The sequence below is a fragment of the Meles meles genome, chromosome 6 (genome assembly GCF_922984935.1).
Source record: "Meles meles chromosome 6, mMelMel3.1 paternal haplotype, whole genome shotgun sequence".
Taxonomy (NCBI): domain Eukaryota; kingdom Metazoa; phylum Chordata; class Mammalia; order Carnivora; family Mustelidae; genus Meles; species Meles meles.
Window position 1 is genome coordinate 115326891 of NC_060071.1, and position 25915 is coordinate 115352805.

The following is a 25915-nucleotide window of genomic DNA, read 5'->3' on the forward strand; positions in this document are numbered from 1 at the left end:
GTACTTTTCTGGGTACTGGGGATTAATTAGAGGGTTTGACATATGTTAAAGCTCTTTTTTCTTCCAGACTGTGTGGAACTTCAGTCTTTGGATTTTAAAAGTATTTTGAAACACCCTACTATTTATAATTGCCAAAGAGATCTCCCTTGTTGAAAGTTAGTGGTAATTTCTATGTAAATAGTAGATTAGCAAACTTTGTTTCAGTTGTATGTTAATAGTCAAGCTTTAAAAATCATTGTAAAAGTACAAGAAAATTTAGAAAAAATACTGATGGTCCTACCATCTAGAGATAATCAATCTTAACCCAGGTTTTGGATCCACTCTTAATATATGAAAGATTATCCTACATATAAAATACAATACAAAAGTCTTATATCTTATTTTCCCACTTAATTATACCAGGAACCTTTCCTATGTCATTAAAAGTTCTTGTACACAATGTTATGGCCACATAATAATTCATCATAGGAATGTATTATACTTTATGTAATCATTTTCTTATTACCAGATATTTAAGCCATTTCCCTTTTGTTGTTGTTATTATAAATAATATACCCATATGTTCTATTATTTCCTTAGGATAAATCCCACAAAGATTAATGCTAAATGAAGGGTATGATCATATTTAAGGTAAAGAAAAAAATGTTGTCACATTGACCTTCAGAAAGACTATACTAATTTATATTCCCACCAGTAGCATTTCCCTCTTTTGCTGCACCATTGCTGTTGTTGGTGAATATCATTTGATCATAAACTTGCTAATTTGATCTTTTTTTTTTTTTAAATATTTTATTTATTTATTTGAGAGAGAGAGAGGTCTCAAGTAGGCAGAGAGGCAGGCAGAGAGAGAGGGAGAAGCAGGCTCCCTGCCGAGCAGGGAGCCTGATGCCTGGCTGGATCCCAGGACCGTGAGATCATGACCTGGGCCGAAGGCAGAGGCTTAACCCACTGAGTGACCCCAAATTTGATCATTTTTAATGGGCTGTTTTTTTAAATGAATTATGAGCCACAATCATCAAAAAGAAAAGAACAATTTTTTAAAAAAAATTAATATAAACAAGGAACAATGCTCTGCAGGCAGCCTGCTTCTCTGTCTCTGCCTGCCTGTGCTCTCTCTCTCTGACAAATAAATAAATAAAATCTTTTTTTAAAAAAATTCCAAGAATGGTCAGTATATGGCAGTGTTCTCGGACTGGAAATGTTTATTTTGTATAAAATCAAAATGCAAACACTGTCTTTTGGGAAAAACTCAGATACCATATGAAGTATAAAACATACAGGGGCACCTGGCTGGTTCAGTTGGTAGTGCATGTGACACTTGATCCTGGTCCTGAGTTCAAGCCACATGTTTGGGGTAGAATTTACTTTTTTCAAAAAGTATGAAGTATCAATTTACTAGGTAAAAGGAGAATATATATGTGTGTATATATAAATATATATATATATGTAATGAAAATGCAGATAAAATTGCTATGGTGATTTCAGAAAGCGGTGTTAAAGATGAATGTGGTGGTTAAACTGTAAGATTTGTAGTAACTATGCATTTAGTACACAGTTACTATACAAACCTCTCTGTTCTGAAGCTGTAGTTTTAGTGTTTGTAAGAGCGAGCACGTTTGCTTTTATGGAATATTGCTTTGGTTGAAGTGTGTGAGGGCTGTCTGAATACAGGAGATCTGATGAGTTTGTTTCTCACTGTTTGCTTTCACAGTTGTAGCTGAGACTCTGTCTCTAAATTACACTGTATCATCAGTTCTACCATCAGTTCTACAAAGAATTCGTATTGCTCTCTCCAGCGGGCTAATCCCACTTCCCTTTTTACATAAAAAGCAAAATTTCCAAGAATAAAATCAAGAGATTTGTACTCAAAATTTAAGACAACTTTAATAGGAACTTTTTGGTTTTATCTTTGTTTCCCTAATATTTTCTTTAAAAGGTTTCCTAGTCCAAATTTTTTAAACCTTTTTTTTTTTAAGTCTTTTTTTTGAGGCGCCTGAGTGGCTCAGATGGTTGTGTCTGCCTTGGGCTTAGGTCATGATCCTAGGCTCCTACAGTGGAGCCCCATCATTGGGCTTCTTGCTCTGAGCAGGGAGCCTGCTCCTTCCTCTCCCTTTACTGCTCCCTCTGTTTGTGCTCTCTCCCTCTCTCTGTCAAATAAATAAAACCTTTTGAAAAAATAGTCTTTTTTTTTTTTTTTAAAGATCTTATTTGAGAGAGAGAGAGCAAGCCACTGCCCACGCACCTGTGTGCTTGCGGCAGGGAGGGTCAGAGGGAGAGGGAGAAGCAGGTTTCTAGATGAGCAGGGAGCCAGGACCCTGGGATCTTGACCTGAGCAGAAGTCAGATGCTTAAAGGACTGAGCCACCCAGGTACCCTATCTTTAGCTTCATTCACAGAAAAAGAGATGGTAATCCTGGTTGAAACCAACACTATTTAGCCAATGAGATTAACAAATTAATAGCAAATGTGTTTTAAAAAAATTAGAAATGACATACACTAGATAAAAGAAACTTAAATTATTCATTGATTGATTTTTACAGGATTCTGTCAACATGACTTCTTGGACACAGCTTTGTGTGTTTCTTAGACAACCACTTTTCTCCAGCACTGTCTCACACAAAGTCTGATATAGGCCATGCATTATTATTAGCCTTCTTCAAAAGGGGGTCCCCCCCTTCCCACAGCCTCAGGAAAAAGTCATGACACCTAAAGCTCTTAGGTGTATCCGGTCTACCTGAAGAGACTATTTTTTGCTTGTGTCCTTCTCCTTGTAGTGACACTAACCTTCTGTACAGAACTTGTATTTGCCTCAGCACGCATAGCTCTTATCCTTGCTCATGCTACAATCCATAGAAAGAATGCCTTTCCTCCCCTCTTCGCTGGAAACTCCAGCGCCTGGCTCACGTGTGCCTTCGTTTCCAAGAAGCCTTCACCAACACACTCTCCCCAGTCTGGATGTTCCCCTTTGTGTTCCCACAGCTCTCCTCTCAAATTACCTTTATCTTTTTTTTTTTCCCATTTTATTTATTTTTTCAGCGTAACAGTATTCATTGTTTTTGCACAACACCCAGTGCTCCATGCAAAACGTGCCCTCCCCATTACCCACCACCTGTTCCCCCAACCTCCCACCCCTGACCCTTCAAAACCCTCAGGTTGTTTTCCAGAGTTCATAGTCTCTTATGGTTCGCCTCCCCTTCCAAAATACCTTTATCTTTTTATCAGAGTCTTAACCTCGTAAAAACTGACCGCTCACGCTCACATAATAGGTACCTGTTAAAGCTCATTGAGTGAATGTCCCCAGCTTTCCTCCACAACGTGAAGTGTTACCGCTGTTTGTGTCACAACAATTTTGTTGTTGTCATCCTGCAGGAGCCCTGTCAGCTGGTGCCAGATGGTACCTCCAGACCTATTCTCAGGGTCTTCTTAAACGTACTAGAATGCGTTACGCTCCTTTTCATCCTCCTACTCTGAGGGTTTCTGTCTTTGACCTAAGTTCAGCACAGTTAACATAATCCCATCCAGTTGAGCTTGGTCAGAAAACATGACTCGGTCATAAACACGAGTGCGTGAGCGCAGGCTGGGAATGAGAGAACCGTGTGGGGCGTGAGCCTGAGTTATTTCACGGTGCTTCAATGTGCACGTTTTGATTAATTTCTAGATTTTCCAGTGAAGAACTCAAAGCGGCGAATAAAGCACCTGAAACGGAAAATAAGGAAAGCAGTGGCGACAACAGGGAGACGAAATCAGGAAGCTTAGAGTGGCAGGACAAGCAGGAAAAATGGAGAGCGAGGTGGAGAAAGTTTAAACCCGGGGAGGACGACTCGCAGTCGCTTCCCGGTCTCCAATTTTGCAGGCCGTCCGCGCGGCGCGGAAAAACCTCCCGTCTCTCTGGGCGCTCCCCCGGGCTCCTGTGGTCCCCTCCCGCCACGCAGTTTTTATCGGGCGCTCACACCCAGAGACGCAGCAAAGCACGCTAAGTAAATTCCAGGAGGCCGACCAGGAACTTCAAAGTCGTTTCTTTTTGTCCCCGCCTGAGGGGGAGCCGCCCTCACGCCCAGGCCGAGCCAACTCCAACCAGCTCCTTTCCCTAGCAGGGCGCGGGCGGAGGGAAAAAAGCTGGCTCTGGCCCTATTTCCTCCGAGCAGCCAACTCTAAAGGAGCTGCCCCGCCCCTGCGTGCTAGGTTAGTTGGGACACACTGCTTTGAAGGGCACTTAAAGGCCTTAACGCTCAGGGGGTTCCCCTCTCTGAGCTCGGGTTCCGCGTCTCCTCCCTGTACCACGCCCCGGCCTTTCCTTCCCCACCCACTTGGGAGTCCGCGCTGCTCATTGGTTGCCTTCTCTGCCAATCCAGCGGACATTGACGAATCCCGCCTTAGGAAAGGCAAAGACCGAGCTAAAGGGCTTACACCTGGCTGAGGGGCGCGAGCCTAACGCCCCTTAGCTGCAGGCTGAGCTCGAGGTTGGGTGGTCGGAGGCTGCCGGGGAGACTCGAGGGGACCCTCATTTGCATAACGGCCGCCCTTCGCCTCTGAGCACGGGCCGGGGTCCCGCCCCTCACCCAACTAGAAATCTGTTGGGCTACGGGCGGGTCACTCCGACCCAGGCAAGCCTGTGGCGGGCTGTCCTGGGAGCGGATTGGCTCCGGGAGTTTCCAGAAGGCGGCGGGGAGGTGGCTATAAGAGCGGGGAGCCAAGCGAGGGGAGCGAGAGAGAGTGTTTGCGCTCGCGGTGTGTGGTGCGAGGCGACCGTTAGTTGACGCCGCAGATTTTCGGTCCTAGGTGCTGTCGCCTAACGTCGCCTGCCTATCTTTCAATCAGGATGTCTGCCCGCGGCCCGGCTATCGGCATCGACCTGGGCACCACCTACTCGTGCGTGGGGGTCTTCCAACATGGCAAGGTGGAGATCATCGCCAACGACCAGGGCAACCGCACCACCCCCAGCTACGTGGCCTTCACCGACACCGAGCGCCTCATCGGCGACGCCGCCAAGAACCAGGTGGCCATGAACCCCACCAACACCATCTTCGACGCCAAGAGGCTGATCGGACGGAAGTTCGAGGACGCCACGGTGCAGTCGGACATGAAACATTGGCCGTTCCGGGTGGTGAGCGAGGGAGGGAAGCCCAAGGTGCAGGTGGAATACAAGGGAGAGATCAAGACCTTCTTCCCAGAGGAGATCTCCTCCATGGTCCTCACTAAGATGAAGGAGATTGCCGAAGCCTACCTGGGGGGCAAGGTGCAGAGCGCGGTCATCACGGTCCCGGCCTATTTCAATGACTCGCAGCGCCAGGCCACCAAGGACGCGGGCACCATCACCGGCCTCAACGTGCTGCGCATCATCAACGAGCCCACCGCGGCGGCCATTGCCTACGGCCTGGACAAGAAGGGCTGCGCCGGCGGCGAGAAGAACGTGCTCATCTTTGACCTGGGCGGCGGCACCTTCGACGTGTCCATCCTGACCATCGAGGACGGCATCTTCGAGGTGAAGTCCACGGCCGGCGACACCCACTTGGGCGGCGAGGATTTCGACAACCGCATGGTGAGCCACCTGGCGGAGGAGTTCAAGCGCAAGCACAAGAAGGACATTGGGCCCAACAAGCGCGCAGTGCGCCGACTGCGCACCGCCTGCGAGCGAGCCAAGCGCACCTTGAGCTCGTCTACACAGGCGAGCATCGAGATCGACTCGCTATACGAGGGCGTGGACTTCTACACGTCCATCACCCGCGCCCGCTTCGAGGAGCTGAACGCTGACCTGTTCCGCGGAACCCTGGAGCCGGTGGAGAAGGCGCTGCGTGACGCCAAGCTGGACAAGGGCCAGATCCAGGAGATCGTGCTGGTGGGCGGCTCCACCCGAATCCCCAAGATCCAGAAGCTGTTGCAGGATTTCTTCAACGGCAAGGAGCTGAACAAGAGCATCAATCCCGATGAGGCGGTGGCCTACGGAGCTGCGGTGCAGGCGGCCATCCTCATCGGAGACAAGTCAGAGAACGTGCAGGACCTGCTGCTGCTCGACGTGACCCCGTTGTCGCTGGGCATTGAGACGGCTGGCGGCGTCATGACCCCACTCATCAAGAGGAACACCACGATTCCTACCAAGCAGACGCAGACCTTCACCACCTACTCGGACAACCAGAGCAGCGTGCTGGTGCAGGTGTATGAGGGCGAACGGGCCATGACCAAGGACAATAACCTGTTGGGCAAGTTCGACCTGACCGGGATTCCCCCGGCGCCCCGCGGAGTCCCCCAAATCGAGGTCACCTTCGATATCGACGCCAATGGCATCCTTAACGTCACCGCTGCCGACAAGAGCACCGGTAAAGAAAACAAAATTACCATTACCAACGACAAGGGTCGTCTGAGCAAGGACGACATTGACCGGATGGTCCAGGAGGCAGAGCGGTACAAGTCGGAAGATGAGGCCAATCGCGACCGGGTCGCTGCCAAAAACGCAGTGGAGTCCTATACCTACAACATCAAGCAGACGGTGGAAGACGAGAAACTGAGGGGCAAGATTAGCGAGCAGGACAAAAACAAGATCCTCGACAAGTGTCAGGAGGTGATCAACTGGCTCGACCGAAACCAGATGGCAGAGAAAGATGAGTATGAACACAAGCAGAAAGAGCTCGAAAGAGTGTGCAACCCCATCATCAGCAAACTTTACCAAGGTGGCCCTGGCGGCGGCGGTTCTGGAGCCTCCGGGGGACCGACCATCGAGGAAGTGGACTAAGCTTGCACTCGAGTCAGCGTAAACCTCTCTTCCTTTCTCTCTTTCTCTTTTGTTTGTGTTTCTTTGAAATGCCTTTGTGCCAAGTGTGAGATCTGTTGGAAGTCTTTTGCTCGGTGTATGCATGGGAAAGGAAGGATGCAACAACTTAGTTTAATTATAAAAGGTTAGTTCTAAAGTTTGATTTTTAAAACCATTATTTGAGGTTTCTCTTTAATGCGTTTTGAGTGTTTGCTGACTTGAGCATTTTTGAGTAGCTTAGTTTGTGCATGGAGATTTGTTTGAGCTGGGAAACCTGAAGTTTGCACATAAGTTCTGTGGAAGCTTGGTAACAATAAAATATATAGAAGCTTCAATTGTTTATTTTTATGTACTACTTTAAGACTAAAATGAACATTGCAGTTATGTTAAGGACAGGCATATTTTTTTGCAAACAAATGCATAAATACAGAGTTAAAGTAAAGCTGAAATTGATCTCAAAATCACAGTCTTGGAGTTTTCAATTTTCCCTTCTGAGTTTTACCCATGTTGTTAGTATGAGGCGAAATGTATCTAACTCAGTCTTGTTTAATTCTCAGATGAGATTTCCTGCTTTGAATTGCCAACAGCTTTTAAAAGGAGAAGACCTAGGTAAACCTTCCTCCTCCTTTTAATAAAGAAACCAGACAGGTCTGCCAGTGTACCCAAACTCCTAAGCCTTGGTTTAAGTGTTCTAAGTGAAAATCCACCTGAATATTCCAGCAAAATACAAGATGTATTCTGGGGTCAAGTATGAAATGATTCTTTTTCTAAACTAACAAAGACTGGGGCGGGAGTTGTCCTCTGATAATAAATAACCTGACGCAGTATGAAACAAATTGCTTTTTGTGGCATGCCAGTGCTTGCAACAAGAGCCAGCAGGGCAAACTTTAAAGTCACTTTATATTGAGTCCAATTTAGTCAAACTTGTTTTAACTTTCTCTAGTGAAACAGCTTAACTTCTGAGCTTATCCAAATTCCATAAGGATAGGTTTTCAACAGCTCAATACTTGGGGGATAAAGGGAGATAATGATTTTTTTTCTGATTTGAGAATCACACTGCTTTTGCAATACTTGCCTTAAATCACTAGAATAGATTTTTTTTTTCTTTTTCTTTTTTAAATATTTGTTTTAAAGATACATTTATTTGGGGGGAGGAGGGGCAAATGGGAAGGGTGAGATAAACCCAAAAAGTCTGTGCTGAGCACAGAGCCCTATGTGGGATGTGGGATTCAGTCTCATCACTCTGAGATCAGACATGAGCTGAAACCGGGAGTCAGCCACTTAACCAACTGTGCCATCCAGGTGCCCCAGATTTTCTTTTCTAAAAGACAAAACTGCAAGATAGTCCAATATTTTGTAATATACAACTTGTCCATTTTCCTGTGTATCTGATTTGAAATTGTTACAGATAAGAATACTGGAAACTTTGGGGTTGACTGTCCTGGGTTTAAGCTTTAAAATGCACATCCTTAGGAGAAGGGGGTTCCTATTTGTATTTTTTAGTGGAATGACATTTCTACTTTGGTCTGATTTATTCTCTTTAAGGGGAACTTGGGAGAAATTCAGTAAAGCTGATTGGAAAATGCATAGTTAGCCTAATGTTTTCACCACATATGGACGTTTTGATACCTCTATTCAATGTAGATGTGCTTCATGTTGTTCATAAGATACAGTGCATTATAGATGCTATGTTTTTAGTAGTGGACCTTTCTATATCATGCAGATAGATTAATTTTTGAAATGATATAAAAACTAGAGAACAAATTAGCCTAAAAATATTGAGCTTTATAATGACCCTCTCACACAAGAGCTGACTCTCATATACATAACTATTTTATTTTTTTAAGCAGTCATTTGGGTGGGTGGGAGTGAGATAAAAAGGCAATTCTGAATTGTTCCAAAACTTAAAATTTTAAGGTAATTGCTCTTTACACTCTGAAAAGCTAATGGTAACTCCGTTTTTTTTTTTTTTAAAGATTTTATTTATTTATTTGACAGAGATCACAGGTAGGCAGAGAGGCAGCCAGAGAGAGAGGAAGGGAAGCAGGCTCCCTGCTGAGCAGAGAGCCCAATGCAGGGCTCCATCCCAGGAACCTGGGATCATGACCTGAGCTGAAGGCAGAGGCTTTAACCCACTGAGCCACCCAGGTGCCCCGGTAACTCCGTTTTTTTGGTGCTAGTGCCACTTTGGTAGAAAGTTTCCAGCAAGGAATCATTAATGTTGTTTAATATAAATTAATGTCACCTAAATGCTTGACAAACTACCTTAGTATTAACAGAATCCAGTGAATACTAGCTTTAGAGTGATGTTTAACATGAATTTTTACCAAGATAATGCTCATTCTAGTAACCTTTTATTAGTCCTTTATTTGTTGAAAGTGTTTCTTGCTCTAACTTCAAAATGTAATGGAATCTTTCTGCAAGTGCAATTTGGTATTAGTATGATTCATTTTAGACCTTTGTTCAGAAGAGATTATTTTCTAAACTCAGAAAAATGACCACTGGTAGTCTCTTTAACTATCCTATGGCCTGGCCTCTGGTAACTTGCTATAACAGGAATATCAATTTATGTAGATACTTCATTTTCTGTTATTCTGAAAACTAATGTGTAAAACTCCTAGCCTTCTTGAGTGTTTTTAATTTAATTTTGTCTTCTCAAATTTATCTAGATCTGAATATTGTGAAGATAAAGCCACCAAAGTAGCCATTCAGTGTTTCCAGGGGTCAGTTGAAACTGGTAATCTGATAACTCCTGGGAACTCCTTAGCAGATGTTAGATCAGACGTAGTCAAATGACAATGGAAAAAGTACTTGATACTAGGATGAGGCTAAATTACAGTTTAAGGAATAATTAGCATCACTTGAACTTGAAAGTAATGTTACACTAGGGCCTAGTGGTCTGGACTAAAGCTAACCCAATACATACAGAATACTAAGGGATTAGAAAAGAACATTTTTCAGAATGGGCACTTAAATTTTACCTAAATGTCTAATCTAGTTGTCTCGTTTTAAGGCAATAAATCTAAACACCTGCCAAAATAAGACCTAACAGGTTGTTCATAGTATTTGAGATGCATAGAATTTCAAAACAAGCTTACTCTAAAATTTTTATGGTATTAGTATATAGTGGTAATTCATTAACATTTGTCCATGAGGAGATATTAATGCTGTTCACATCTTTAAATTTAGCATGAATAATTGGATACTTAATGTCTGCACAACATGTCAAGGAGACTTAATGAGAATTTCTTTACCTATGAATTGAATGTAGTTTATAAAAGTTGTGCTGTGAGGCATGTTCCTTTGCTTTTGAACACTGGAATTGAAGTTTTAAAGAATCGCAAATCCATATATCACAAGACAATTGCTAAGGCAATATTATGTTTCGGTTAAGGAACAACAGGCATATTCAATTGCTTCTGTATAATGTCTAAATAGGAATGAGTTTTGAAGGATTATCCTTAAGCACTGCAATTAGATACAGAAAAATTATACATTCCTTAAAAATTAAGGATCTTTAGAGATAGCCCTTGGAATACTTTAGGGTATGTGCAGTGCTGAAATTTAATAGGGTGATAGTGTTGAAATATCCTTCCTTTAGAACAAACAAATCAGGGGCGCATGGGTGGCTTCGTGGGTTAAAGCCTCTGCCTTTAGCTCAGGTCATGATCCCAGGATCCTGGGATACCGGAGCCCCACAAAGGCCTCTCTGCTCAGCAGGGAGCCTGCTTCCTCCTCTCTCTCTGCCTGCCTCTCTGCCTACTTGTGATCTCTGTCTGTCAAATAAATAAAATCTTAAAAAAAAAAAAAAAAAGTCGTCTTGGGCTCTTTCCTCTTTCAGTATAGATTAGGTGGAGATTAGATAAATGGAGCTGATAATTCAAATACTGCCATTGCCATTTTCTTAATATGTTATTTTTTAAAGGTAGAATTATACTATGAAAACAGATTTTCAAGTGTATGTATAAGTGTATGTATAAACATACATTATATTCAGTTAATGTCTTGGGCCTAAAATCTGAGACCAGCAACTTAGTTTTACATTACACGCTCTTAGTTATAGGACCTTGAGAAGTTTCTCTTAGGGAAAAAAAAAAAAATCAATCTTACAGGACACTTGAAATTAAATATTTAGACAGTACCTTTATCCCTACTTTATAACATCATGAATTGTTTTCTTAAAGGGAAAATTATATTTCCATTTTAGATGAGATTCTGATGTCACTAAAAAAATCTAACTGGTAAAAAATCTCACCTAAGAAATGAATAGGTCACTTTTTACATAAATAATGACTTAGAGCCATAAAAACAATCTTTTTTATTCCATTTTTTGTTAGGGTCTGGTAATAATAGAAGTATAAGATGGCCCCTTCAGAGCTACCAAAGTTCTCCTATAGTATGTCCCTCTAGCACAGGTGAAATAACTTGTCCTGTAACTTTTTTTTTTAATTTTTTTTAAAATATTTTATTTATTCGACAGAGAGAAATCACAACTAGGCAGAGAGGCAGGCAGAGAGAGAGGAAGAAGCAGGCTCTCCATGGAGCAGAGAGCCCGACATGGGGCTCGATCCCAGGACCCTGGGATCATGACCTGAGCCGAAAGCAGAGGCTTTAACCCACTGAGCCACCCAGGTGCCCCACTTGTCCTGTAACTTTTATGTAGATCATTGTTTTCAGTTCTCATCTGTTACTTTCTATCTTAGTTTTGTACATTAGACAACAATGGTGAAGTATAAAAGGTCTTTGGTTTTCTATTAGCATTTCTTCACTCACTGGGATAAATTGAAGAAGTTGAAGTGTGGTCTTCCGGACATTGGTGGTGAGGTAAATGGATTCGTTCTGAAGTCCTTGGTATTTCTCAGGTCTTTGTGGAGCATTAGCTCATAATTCCCCTGTTCTCCTCACCCCAAGTTACATACATTGTGAGGTGAAAAACTCCTGGTGACTGAAATATTCTTAACTCCTATTTCGAGTGAGTCATCTCATGTAATAAGTCAGTCCTGAGGCCACAGCCTCAAAGCCCCACTGCCAGTGTATAGGTGGGCTTCCATACATCTGAACAGCAGTCCCCTGAGTGGAACATGAATCCAGCGGATGTTTTATATTACTGTAACCAGTGATTGATTGTTACTAGGTAGTGGGGGGGGGGGTGCCGAAAGGGGAAGCAGCCACATGGCTATTGCCATTTTTAAAATTGATGGGAATATAGTTAGTATTTACTGAGCATCTCTTAGCCTAACTAAGCTGTGGGGATAACAAAGGCAAAATATATCAGGCATTCTCAATCATGCAGTGTTATCTAGCATTGCTGACATCAGTCTTGGAAAAAAGACAAGGAAAGTCAGTTGCAAGAAATTCAAAGGATTTGAAAAGTGAAAAGCATAAATGTAAAAATATAATGGAATACTCATTGACACAAAGCAATTTCTTTGCTTTAAGCAACACTAATTTTGAGTACTTTAGGGTGGTGCTTTACACACATTACTCCTTAAAAAAACCTCGTAACCCCTGATTTCGGTATCTTCATGAGATCAAAGTAGCCTTGCCCTGGGTAACACATCTAAATTACGCAGCAGAACCAAGTTACGAAAACTTTTTTTTCCCACGCATCCTCCCCTAAACCTCCACCGACCCGCCCCCTTCCCCACCACTGACCTAATCCCAACCAGGATTTGAAATTGATTTAGCACTATTATATTTTGGGACAAAGGGATCTTCCCTATGGAACTGAAACTTATTAAAATTTAGAACAAAAACCAATTAAGTGGTTTACTTCACGGTGGGAATGCCATGAAAAATCGACTTCTACAGAAATAACCCCCGGGCAGCTTCACTCCGCTGACGCCTACAAGCCCCCCCGAGGTAGTCCAGGGGGACAGAGCCCCAGGGGCCTGGGAGCTGGGAAGAGCCGTCTGCCGCCGCGAGGTGCGCAGCCCCGCCGTTCGCTAGCGCGCCCACCCGCCAGCCTGCGTTGTCTGCGCCGCCCGCGGCGGAAGCAGGGTCCCCGCCCCCCGCGGCAGCCCTGGGGCCGCGGTTGCCAGCGCCAGCCGGTTCCCTGGGAGACCATGTTTGCGGGGCTGGGAGCGGACAGGCATCCGGTGCCGGAGTTTTACTCCCGGAGAAGACGGTGGGACCGGCCGACCGCTTCCCTGCCGGAGGTGAGTACGGCCTTGGTGGCTCCCACTCCCGAGGCCCGGGCACGCCTGCCCCGCTGTCCCGTCCCCGGCCCTTGGCTCCCGCGGCGGCTCCCTCTGCGCCGCCTTGCCCTCAGCCCCCGGGGCGAGCGGCATTCCGATGGACGTGGCCTTATTTGCCTACAAAACCGAGACGTAGAGAGGTGTAGTCAGCCGGAGGTCGGAACTGAGTTCTGGCTCCCTACCGAGGTATTTGGATGTTTATGAAAGTTCCGCCTCAGCACCTCGAATTGGCTGGCTGTAAAGTCAATAGCCCTCCCGCGCGGAAAGCCGGCCCGCCCCGGGTGCGAGCCCCGGCCTGCAAAGGCTGGCGGCTTGGTAGCTCCCGCTGTTGAAAGGGTAAGCTTGTCCTTTGCCTACATCCCCTGAAGGGCGGGGTTGGTGTTAGAGCGCGCTCGGCTGTGGGCGAGTCTTATGTCCTCTTCCCAGCGGAGGCTCCCCGGGCGTCGGTTTACTGCGGTCCGAGTCCCGCTTCATCAGAAAATCGCTCTGATGAGCCTTGGGCTACTAGTGCGGCCTAATTGAAATGTCCTTCCTTCTCTTCCTCCTTCTCTTCCATTTTTCTACTGAAACTACACCTGAACACAAAAACGATAAAATCCTGGCTTCAGTTAAACCAAAAAAAAAAAACCCCCGGGGGCGCCTGGGCTGCTCTGTGTCTTAAGGCCTCTGCCTTCGGCTCAGGTCATGGTCTCAGGGTCCTGGGATCGAGCCCCACATCAGGCTCTCTGCTCAGCGGGGAACCTGCTTCCTCCTCTCTCTCTCTGCCTGCCTCTCTGACTACTTGTAATCTCTATCAAATAAAATCTTAAAAAAAAACAAACCCCGCCACACGACACTTGAAGACTCTACATCCTTACTGAATAAAGTGCAACAAGTGGGAATTGTTAGAAGTTCATTGTGACGTGTATGTACTGTAAACTGAATTTTTAATATTTGCTGCAACATTTCATTTTATAGCAGTTGGGATTGCGACTGGGGATGTGGTACTGGAAAGATGAAACCAGAACTCTTGAATTCAGAAGGTAAATTTTATTAAAACTTTATTATAGCTTTTATAAAAATTACATGTGCTTGGGGTAAAAAAGAACATCAAGCAATACACAGGAGTATAATGAGCAAAGTAAAAATCTGCTGAAATCCCACCATCTAGAGAAAACCATTTTGGGGAACAGCCTTCCAGGTATCACTTTCTGATAACATTTATCAGCTGCTTCCTATGTACCCACACTGTGACAATCAGTTTGCCTACCCTTTGAAAAAGCTGTGTGTTCATCCACTTTTACAGATGAAGAAACTAAACCCAAGGGGTAAACAATTTAAAGAAGACTAAGTGACTTGGCCAAATCACACAACTCACAGGTGACTAAGATGATTAAAATTTAGGTCTGTTTAACTCAGAGTCCATATATATGTGTGTGTGTGTATGTGTGTGTGTGTGTGTATATATATATATATATTTTTTTTTTTTAAAGGCTTTGTATATTTGAGAGAGAGCACGAGCAGTGGGGAGGGGCAGAGGGAGAGAGAGAAGCAGACTGTGCAGAGCAGGGAGCCCAACTGGCTCCACCCCTGGGATTACGACCATAGCTGAAGGCAAATGCTTAATGGGCTGAGCCACCCAGGTGTCCCAAGAGCCCACATTCTTAACTACTTTATAAAATTGCCTCTTGGAGTTACAGAAATACAGTTTTACATTAATGAGACTGTATTATACTTGGTGTGCAATACACAGTCAATTCTCCAAGGGAAAATTATTAAATTAGAAAGAACTGATTTTAATCTCCATTGAGAAAATACTGACTTTATGAAAAAGTGCGTAACTTGGGATGTGTGGGTGGCTTAGTTGGTTGAGAGTCAGCCTTCGGCTCAGGTTATGATCCCAGGGTCCTGGGATGGGGTCCTGGGATGGGGTCCCATATTGAGCCCCTGCACTGAACCCTGCATCAGGCCCCCTGCTTGTCAGTCTGTTTCTCCCTCTCTTCCCAGCTTGTGCTCTCTGTTGCTATCTCTGTCTCTCTCTCTCAAATAAATAAATAAAATCTTTTAAAAATAAAAAAAAGTGCATAACTAAACAATATTAGCCACTGTCTGCTGTGTACCTAGCATGTGCCAGACATTTGCATGTTTTGTGATTCTTAAATAGCTGTGGAAAGTGAGAATTAATACCTCCATTTTATAAATGAAGAAACAAGGCTCAGGGAAATTAAGTGATCCACCCAAAGTCAGGCAGTAAGTACTAAAACTGACATTTTGAACCAGGTTTGTCTAATGCCAAAGGCCTGATGCTTAATCGACTGAGCCACCCAGGTGCCCCTCAATTCTCTCTTCTAATGGTGAAAGTTGGACCATGCTTTTTACTTACTGACCTTTGTACATGAAATTAATTTGCAGTATTTTTCAAACTAATTTTCAGTGCTAATTTAATGATAACCCACCCCAAGTATCACTGTTTCCTGTACAACCCTACCAATAAATTCACAGATTTTCAATTTCATACTGACTTTCTTACTCATAAAATACTCATTAGTGGAGCGCTTGGGTGGCTCAGTGGGTTAAAGCCTCTGCCTTCAGCTCAGGTCATGATCCCAGGATCCTGGGATCGAGCCCCACATGGGGCTCTCTGCCCAGCAGGGAGCCTGCTTCCCCTCCTCTCTCTCTGCCTGCCTCTCTGCCTACTTGTGATCTCTGTCTGTCAAATAAACAAAATTTAAAAACAAAACAAAACAACAAAAAAACCCCCAACTCATTAGTTTCTTTTGGTTTATTACCAAATTATTCTTTAAAAATGGCTTGATTGATTTCCACTAATTTTGGAGAATATATGTGTGATGGTATGATTTAAAAGGTAGATTATATGACATGATGTTGAAAAGCCAGACACAAAAATGTAAATCTATAATTCCATTTATATAAAAGTTTAAAATAACAGGCAGAAAAGAACTATGATGATAGAGGTCAGAATAGTGGTTATCTCTGGGACATTATCAACTGGCAGGGGGTGGGGGAGGGTTTAGTGTTGGAAATGGACTATATTATTGATCTGGGTGGTGGTTACACAGGTATGTACATAGTAAAAAATTCATCAAATTGACCACTTAAGATTCATGTACTTCATTCACTACATGTTAAATTACAGCGCAATTTTAAGAAGCAAAAAAACCAAACCAAACCAAATAACACGCGAACTCCAGACTGTGGAGTACACGAAATGGGAGCCATTAGGAAAGAGAGGGAAAAGAGCGCCATGAAGAATAGATGGGTGACAGCCCATTTGTGGTGGAGCTGCCCTGTGTTGAAGCGGCTCAGCGTAGCAGTTCTCAGAGTGTCAGAATTTCTTTGGGAGTCCTGCTCCTAAGGACAGTACCAAGGAAGAGGAAAGCAGACCTTTGTATGTTTTAGGAAAGAATTAGTGTTTGGATTTGATGGAAATACAGGTACGGATTCCCTTTTGGAGTCTAAGCATATTCCATCACAACTTAAAATGTGAGAGGACTCATGAGTGGAACATGCTCCTTTTTTTCCCCCATAAACTGTGTTTCAGAGACATATGCCCCCCCAGTTGCTGGTGATGGTACAGGGCAGAGGCAGCGGAGGTTGAGAGGAGACGGTGGTAGAAGTGGGGGCAGTGGAGGCCCAGAGGGAGGCCTGTTCAGTCACTGCACTCATACCTGGTTCTGTTCAGTTCGCTCCATGAACCTTGACTGAGCATACAGGATGGGATTGCATCTGGGCTCTAGAAAGCCTCTCCCACAGTAGCCCGGGAAGGGCAAGATGAGAACCAGGGGGACAGGGGCGCCTGGGTGGCTCAGTCGGTTAAGCGGCTGCCTTCGGCTCAGGTCATGATCTCAGGGTCCTGAGGGGATCAGGCTCCCTGCTTAGCTGGGAGTCAGCTTCTCCCTCTTCCTCTCCCTCTGTGTGTGTGCTCTCTCTCTCTCTCAAATAAATTAAAAGAAAATCTAAAAAAAAAAAAAAACAACAACAACAACACACCAGAACTAGAGAGATAGATAGTTAGGCATCAATCCAAGGGGGATGGGACTAGGGCCCTGATGAAGACTGCCAGGAGAACAGGGTCTTTGACTCTGCTGTTGTAGAGGTACTGGGAGGTGAATCTGGCCTTGCTGAAGGAGGGAGTAGTTGGTGAGACTGGCTGTGAGAGGAGGGGACGAGGAAGCACAAATGTCGCAGTCACTGGATGATGATATTGCCCCTTGCAATAAGGACAGTGGGGGAGTCAGTAAGTTTGTGGAAGGGGCGAAAGGTAACAAGTTGACTTTTGTAGGAGTGCGGAATTTGAGGTGCCTGCCCATAGGACTCCCAGGTCAGTAGGCAGGAGTTTGGTCCTCATGAGAGGGGCCTGAGCAGAATTAGAGTGTGGTATGAAATGACAAAGGCCAGACCCCTAGGAAATACGTACTTCTAAAAATTTTGAAAAAACATTTAAAAGTCATATTACTTTATCAGAAAATACCAGTAAGCAAATATTAAAAAAAAACTTCACAGTTCCACCCCCAAAGTAACTGTTAACATATTAATATTTTATTCTATAGCCTTCTAAATCTTCTGTATATTTGTAAACAAACACACACATGCTTTTAACTTACTGCATTCTGCATTTCCATATCTTTTTTCTTATTGCGAAGTTGTACATATGTATTGAAAATAAATACATAAGTGTACAAAGTTGAAAGTGATTCTGCCTTTGTTCTACCCCCAAAAGCACCAGTGCACCAGTGTTAAGAGTTACCGCCTTATTTTTATTTGTCTTCAACATACTGGTCACATTTATTTTATATCCTGTGACTGATAATTCCAATATCTAAAATCCTTGCAGGTCTGGGTTTTTTTTTTTTGTTTGTTTTGTTTTGTTTTTAAGATTTTATTTATTGGGCGCCTGGATGGCTCAGTGGGTTAAGCGGCTGCCTTTGGCTCTGGTCGTGATCTCGAGGTCCTGGGATCGAGTCCCCCATCGGGCTCTCTGCTCAGCGGGGAGCCTGCTTCCCTCTCTCTCTCTCTGCCTGCCTCTCTGTCTACTTGTGATCTCTCTCTGTCAAATAAATAAATAAAATCTTTAAAAAAAAAAAGATTTTATTTATTTATTTGACAGACCGAAATCACAAGTAGGCAGAGAGGCAGGCAGAGAAAGAGAGAGGAGGAAGCAGAGAGCCTGATGTGGGACTTGATCCCAGGACCCTGAGATCATGACCTGAGCTAAAGGCAGAGGCTTAACCCACTGAGCCACCCAGGCGCCCCCAGGTCTGGTTTTTTGCTAGTTTTTTCTTAACAGCATTATTAAAGTTTTTAAAATAATTGTAAACATTTAGAACTTTTTATACTGGAAGATTTCAAGCATACACAAAAGTAGGAGAATGATACAATGAATTCCAGCATTCTCTTGACATAGCATCAACAGTCACCAAATTAAGGTCAACTTCACACCCCATCTGCTCTACCCCTTGATTATTTTTAAGCAAATCCCAGACATCATATCATTTCATTATAAGTATCTCAATCTATCTAAAAAAAAAATAAGCGCTCTCAAAAAAAACTTACTATTTACGTACTTAAAAATATAAATGGTAATTTCTTTATAGCATCATATATTCAGTTTGTACTCAGGTATCTGCTGTTGTCCAGTGTTTCATAAGTTTCTTCCAATCAGGATCCAGATACTCTCCATATATTGTAATTGGTTTGATATGTCTCTTAATCAAGTGTACAGGTCTTAAAGTTTTCGTGGGTATTTTCACGTGGCTCCCAGGAATAGTGGACAGGCCAAGAAAGAGGAGCTAGCAAAGAGGAAGAATACTTAGGAGAGTGAGAGAAAAAACCCTGAGATACATAGGCCTTTGAAAAAAAGAGGATGGAATGGGGAGTGTCAGCAGTGTGACATGCTAAAGAGAGTTGAAGGTAAGGCAAATAGGAAAAACAGGGCTTTGGATTTAACAAGTTAGGATTGCTGGATGGGATCTGGGTGAGAAGCCATTGCAGGGAGCCAGTAAGGTAGAAATCAGGTAGCAGTAGTTTGAAGAGAACATCTGAGATAAATTCAAGAACCTAGCAAAAATAGAGTAATCTTACCAGTGGTGAGAGTGGAGAGAGTATCTGTGAAGAAGGGAAAAAAGAGATAGTAGTCTTTTGGGGATCCAGTCCTAAGGGAAGGGGATTTTTGTTGGTTTTGTTTTCAGGTAGGAAAATCTCAAGTTTGTTTTGGGGAAAAGAAGAGATGGAAGAGAAGAGAAGGAGTGGGGAGTGGGGTCAAGAGCACTGAAAAGATAGGAGCCCCTTGCCCCTGAGTGTAGTGGGAAGGAGGTGAAACAGACAGGACTGGGGTGGTTGAAAGGGGTTGGGGTGGGCTGGGTATCTGTGCTGCCCTTCTTACTGAGAATAAACCAGACCCTTCCAGGCTCCAGTTGGAAAGAGTCTGTTGGTAGCAGTGCTATGACCCTAACTCTTTACCCTGAGATTGCTGCTCTCTCTAAGCCCCATTCATTAGGAACTATCAACTATTGCCACCACTGGGCTAGGACCAAGGACTGTATTCAGCCAAGTACCTAGACCCAGTCCCCAGATGGGACTATCTTCTGAAACCCAGGAGAGGGGGGTACGGTGAAGGCTTCCCAGGGGAGGTGATATCCAGGCCAAGACTTGAAGGCAAAGAGCGATTTGGTTGGGAAGAAGAGAGTGGATTCTAGGCAGAAGGCCTAACACGGGTAAAGGCCCAGTCCTCAGAGGGTCTAGGGCGTATTTGAAACTGCAGGTAGTTCAGGAGGCTGGATACAGGGTTCCAGGCAGGCATGAGTAGAAGATTTAAACCAGGGTAAGATCATGAAAGGTCTTCCATGCCATGCTGAGGAATCTGATCTTCATTCAGAAGGCACAGGGGAGCCACTGGAAGGTTGTTGTTTTGTTTTGTTTTTTTTTAATTTAAAAACATTAAAAAATTTTTTTTTTTAAGATTTACTTTAGAGAGAGAGAGAGAGAGAGAGAGTGTGTGTGTGTGTGTGTGTGTGTGTGTGTGAGCAGGGGGAGGGGCAAAAGGAGAGGGAGAAAGACTCTTAAGAAGACTTAAGAAGTCTTAAGAAGACTCTTAAGAAACTCTTAAGGCTAAGTGGGTTGGGCCTCTGCCTTTGGGGTCTGATCTTGGGGTCCTGGGATCGAGTCCTGCATCAGGCTCTCTGCTCAGCAGAGAGCCTGCTCCCCCACCCCCATCTGCCTGCTGTTCTGCCTACTTGTGATCTCTTTCTGTCAAATAAATAAATAAAATCTTAAAAAAAAACAACAACTCCCCACTGAGTATGGAGCCTGACATGGGGCTCGATTCCAGGACCCTGAGATCATCACCTGGGCCCAGTTAAGAGTCAGGTGCTTAACTGACTGAGCCACCCAGGTGCCCCACCACTGAAAGGTTTTAAACAGGAAACTAAACTGGGTTTGGAACTACATCTTAGAAAAAAAGACTGGCTGCAGGGTGGAAGCTAGTTTGGAGAAAAATAAGGCCAGAGGCAGGAAGTCGGTTAAGAAGCAGTTTCAGAGGTTGTGTTGACTGGTGCTGGTAGATAAAATCCAGAAGGTGGCAATGGGAAGAGGGGGAAGTAGACAAACTTGAGATGTATTTAAGGATTAAGTGTCAGTGGGCTGCAAGGGCCACAGGTGATAGAGAAATCAGGGATGACACCATTTTGCAGCTTGGCCACTTGGTGGGTGGCGGTGTCCATTTGCTGAGAGGGAGGAGTAGTAGGGAGTACAGGTTAAAGCGGAATGAGTTCAGTGTTGGACATACTGAGTTTGAGGTGTCAGTAGGATGGCCAAGGGAAGGTGTCCAGTAGGCAGATGTATCATTTTGTAAGTCTGCAGAAAGAATTGAACCTTCACTATAAAGTTGTCAGTTACCGATGTTAGTGGAGTAGATGAAATCACTCAGAGAAAGTGAGAAGAGGAACCAGATGGAACCCTGAGAAAGGCTCTCATTTAGGGAACATGTCCAGGAAAAGGAGCTTTAGAAGGAAACTAAAGAAAGAACAGTCAGCAGTGGGGAAGAAAATTTAAAGTGTTATGAATCCAAATAATTTGCTTTCACAAAGCTTGATCTCAAGGGCATTCGGTTTTTAACCTGTCAATTTCAGACCCTGGGAAACCTGTCTGGGATTTTAGTCTTTTTTTTAGTCATTTACACCCACTAGCAAATGGGAGTTCGCAGTCTTGTAGGTGTTCTCGAGTTCAGAGAATATGATCCCTTTCCTCTTCCTAACCTTGCAGGTCTTGGCATCTTTCCTGAATGAGTGACCTTGGAACTCCTACCCTTCACAGAGGACCTAGCTCCCTGTGTCCCAGGCCCAGGCGGATCTTGCCTTACATTTGCAGATTATAGCCTGAGAGGGATAACTGTATCAGAATACAAGATACCCATAACCTCCACACAGGAATGAACACACAATAATGGGTGGGAAAGGAGGGTCATTATTTCTTAATAGGCAATTAAGGAAGAGACTTTGAAGGGTAGTTTGAAGGAAGACCTGGGTTCAAATCCCAGGTCTCTCACTGACTAGGTTGTCAAGTTGCCTAGCCTTGCTGATGATCAGTTTTCTTATCCATGAAATGGAATAATAATGCTTTGTGAGGAGTAAATGAAGGTGTTGGATAATCCATCAGCACGCATGCGCATTTCTTATGTGTTAAAGAGGGAATATCTATCTTCAAAGGCCACCTCTGGGTTGGCTCATGAGGCAGGCTTCCCCCTGACATAGTGTCAGCTGTCCTACCCTTCTTTGTTTTAAGAAAAGCACCTCCCCACAGGTGGGAGAGAACCAGCAGCCCGCCTGAGTCTTTGCCAAGGTGGTTGACTCCCCTGAGTACCTACAGTTTAGGAAACTACCGCGAGAAGTCCCGAACTCCTCTTGTTTTTCCTCATGGTCTGAGAGACTTTAATAACCATCGAGGAGCTCTAACTTGTATGGAAGCCAAGAGTGGTCCAGCCTTCTTCATTTTAGTGATGGGTTCTAGGGGAAAATATGATTCTTTTCCCTCATTTATTTCAGGGCAAAGGGAAACGACATGATTGTGTTGTAATACTGGGAATGTAACAAAATGTGGTCCGAGAAAGGCCCAGATTCTAAATGGGTTGCTAGATGGAGGGAGAGACAGTGGAGACTCCATGAGGGCACAGAACTAGCTCAGACTACAGTTTGGGAGCCAATCAGAGGTATGATTTTAAGGACAGCTTTCAGTTATTACTAGTGACACTTTCTAGTGATTTCAGCTTCACTGCGAGTGGAGTCTGCCTGTAGAGCTACAGTGGAGCACTCACAGGGAGGAATCCTCACCAGGCGAGCTAGAGACTCAAGGTGAACTTGACACCAGGCGAACTTGACTCAAGGGAAGAGCCATTCAAACAAGTGTGAAGTAGAGAAGTCATGTCTGAAGTTCAGAGAATAAGGACTAGAAACTTAGCAGTAAATGTCAGACTACTGGCGAAGGACAGGCATTTAGTGTCTTATTTTATGACTCTCTCATCTCAGATCATCTCAGGCAAATAGGGCAAGACACTGAATTATAGGGATAAGGACTGAGAAAAGGATAGGAGATAGCAATTTCAGTTGAAAGTCACCGAGATTGGGTGTATCCATCTTGTCTTGTAGAGAAGAGAAATCCCGGGAGAGCTGTGACTTCCTTAGCCTAGGGTAGGAAAGTTAATAGCCAATGGCTTGTAAGTGGCCAAAAGGGTTTGATGATCCAAGGAGAAATGTGAAAACAACTTTGTGTTCTTATTTAGGATGGCTATGTAAAGGAATCTTCAGAGAGCCATTAGAAAATGTCTGGGGGATGTATGGGTGGCTCAGTCATTTACGCATATGACTTGATTACAGCTCTGGTCTTGGTCTCAAGGTTTTAAGTTTGAGCCCTGAGTTGGAGCCTACTTAAAAAAAAAAAAGTCTAGATGTTTGGGAGAGCTGATTATTTTGTTAAAGGCTATCCAAATGGTCTGTCAATATAATGTATCAACCATATAATGCTTTCTGTGTGTGTTTGTATCTCTGTCAACTTTTTCTTAGTGAAGGAAATAAATCCATATATTCTTGTTATTAAAGGAAACTCAAATAAAATGGAAGTATACAGTTTGGGAGATAGACCTCTTCATTACCATTTCACCTCTCTGCCCCATCTAATCCCTAGTCTTTCTTCCGTGATAGCCTCCACCAACATTTGGTATTTATCCATTTCTTTTTTTTCCCCACCCACCCCCTCAATATTTCGGCATGCCCTCCCCCACTAAATACCCAGTCCTTGGGCACCAGCAATAAGAGGAGCATCAGAATGAAAAGCTTAGAAATCATCCACTGATCAACGTGGTGCCAATGATCTTTAAAAAAAAAAGTTGGGGGGGAATGCAAAAGGTCATTCCCTTGTGGTGACATGATGTACATGCTTTTGGGAGCTAAGCTATTCTCCAATCCAAATACTGCTAGGAGGTTGGCAAAAACTCCTGGGGGAAAGAGGCAAACTGATTAGCTTTATTATGCCCACAGGAAAGTATTTCTCTAAAATGATTACTTTGTGGGTAACATCAATCCCAGAAAATTTTCAAAGAAAGTTGTTTCAAAACTGTTGTGTCAAAAAAAAAAAAAAAAAAACAAAACCAAAAACCAACCAACTATTAAAATACACAAAACTGTTGTGTTGACAAGAAGAGGAGAGTTCATATCCATATCCATATCCATAAGAAGAGGAAAGATTCATATCCATCTTTAGAGAATGCGTAAAGTCTGGGGGAATGTGCTTCTGGTACTACACTTGCACTTAAGCTTAGCTGAGAGACATGAAACTGGGGGCAGATTAAACTTCTGGGTCATGTTATCATTCTGTCATTGTTTCAGATGGAAACATGAAAATCATAATCCACAGTGGGCTTCCAAACCAATGTATTTGGTAGACACCCCAATTCTCCTAGAAAATGTACTCTCTGTAAAGGCAGGAACCACATTTTGCTGGTCTTCAAAATGTTTTTCTATTAAGCATTTGCTGATACTCCCAAGAGGCTGTGTGTGGACTTGAACAGACACCATCTTCTTTTCCTGTCAGAGCAAAGTGTGACAAAGTATGGCCTCAGTATCTGTGTGTTTGTTGCTCAGTCATGGTCCCTTCTTAGCCCTGTTACTGCTTAGTAAATGTTTGTATGACCTTAGAGTTTAAGAACAGAGTTGTTTATTTGACTGAGTGAAATAAAGGTCCTGAAACCTTCGGTGAGATAGTCAAAGAGTATCTTTGCGTCACAGCAGAGCAGTGACGACTGAGATGGCAGCTCAGGAGGCAGGACTGCCTGGTGGTACGTGCGTGGCTCTGCGGTGAGAGATCCCAGACCCGGATCCTGGCTCTGACAACGGACTCAGTGATCTTCGTCACATTACTTATCTCTTTCTAAGATTCAGTTTCTTCGTGTGTGAAAGTGGCCACACTAGTAATATTTTCCTCACAGAGTCGCTGTGATTGAGTGAGATTGTGCCTAAAAGCACTTGGTGCGTAACAAGTGTTCAATAAATAAAACCATCTCTCCAGATTTCTCATGAGCTTTCTGTTTTCTTGTGAAGCTACTACAACATTTTCGGACGGAAATGTTTTGTGTATGGTGGTGTTCTGGAGGCTGCTTATATGTTGAGGCCGAACCTAAGGCCTAAAATGTTCATCTTTTTCTAGATGGTTGTTCCACATGTAAATATGTGAATCAAATATCCACAGTGCCTCAGATTCTCTTCAGGCGCCACTCATAACATCTGCGAGTCCTGAGATTCCATGAGCTACTGTCCTGCTAGGATCAGTCTTCCTCCTGGGGAAAGGTTACATTCCTAATTTTCTCCCTTCTGTTACAGTTTTACACCTGCAGTGGAACTCAAGGAGAAAGGAAAGAAAGGCAAAGCTATACACTTCGCTGAAACTGACGGTCCCGCTTCAGACAGGTATAACTGTCTTCCCAACCGTCACAAGCGCTGCTCATAGCTCCTCTCAGCAGAATGGCTCAAGTTGTCACAAATTCTAAGAAAATAACATTTCCGTTATCGGCGGTTGGTGTGTAGACACCCATTAAGGAAAGAACATGCACTGTTTCTCCATTGTGGGAAATGTTACAGTAGTCCCTGCAGATACATCCCTGTGATAATTTGGCTCTTAGCAAATTTTCAACATTTTTACTTTTTTAAAAAAAATCTGAAAATGGTAGCTACACCATAAATAGATTGTCTAAACAGATGAGTAATAGGTGATTTAAATGATCTGTTTTTGGGTGGAATTGGTATTTACATTTTATATCAGGTAGTGTGTATTTCTCCTACCCCTCACCTGGTAAATATAACGTTTAATAAAATGCATTCCAGAATTCTTCCCCATTAAACAAAACCCATTTTGGGGTTTTGACACTCGGGCTCTCTTTCCTTTATTGTAAAAGCCTCGTGTACCTCAGGATCAATTAAATATAACTTGAGACCTTTCAGACCACCATTAGAGACTGTTCTCTTCCAAAACAGGTTGACAGATAAAAAGTTTGTTTCAAGAGAGGATAAGTCACGTAAAGCCTTAGAGAAACGAGGTCAGCAGGGCAACGTGACACTACATGATGCTAAATGTGAGTGACTGTCTCGGCATCTTCACATATCCTGTCTGGAATGAACCTCTGCGACAGCCCTTTGTCCCTCTCTCAATTGTTCATCTTCTCTCCTTTCAGTTGTTGCTTTGTTTTTGCTGCAAGATACTGAGATGCAGCGGGTCTGTTCTTTTACAACATTTATGAGGTATGTAATGCTTGTGAGACGTTTTAGACCTTTTATCTTTAATCTGGAGCAATTCCAACTGATCAATGATGACAAATACGATTCTGGAGGAAAGACATGGGACTGGCTTTATGCAGCCATGCCCTCAGGAGTCAGTCTCCGAGATGAGACCAAAGACAGAAAGCCAGAAGTCACAGGAGCCCAAAAGAAAGCTCC

The 25915-nt window shown here is 43.7% G+C and overlaps 2 protein-coding genes across 2 annotated transcripts in view; both read left to right on the top strand.

Annotated features, from left to right (window-relative positions):
- The first annotated feature begins 4495 nt into the window (after window positions 1-4495).
- HSPA2 (heat shock protein family A (Hsp70) member 2) lies at window positions 4496-8669 on the top strand. The gene has a single exon (XM_046010093.1). The coding sequence runs from the start codon at window positions 4819-4821 to the stop codon at window positions 6724-6726; it is 1908 nt and encodes a 635-aa protein (XP_045866049.1). The 5' UTR covers window positions 4496-4818; the 3' UTR covers window positions 6727-8669.
- A 4003-nt stretch (window positions 8670-12672) lies between these two features.
- The window catches only part of PPP1R36 (protein phosphatase 1 regulatory subunit 36), a 29989-nt gene continuing 16746 nt past the window's right edge, over window positions 12673-25915 (top strand). Inside the window, exons 1-5 of the mRNA XM_046009171.1 lie at window positions 12673-12902; window positions 13899-13963; window positions 24806-24892; window positions 25457-25554; window positions 25654-25720. Of these exons, the coding sequence (XP_045865127.1) occupies window positions 12810-12902; window positions 13899-13963; window positions 24806-24892; window positions 25457-25554; window positions 25654-25720 (410 nt within the window). The 5' untranslated portion in view covers window positions 12673-12809. The remainder of the gene's footprint in view (window positions 12903-13898; window positions 13964-24805; window positions 24893-25456; window positions 25555-25653; window positions 25721-25915) is intronic.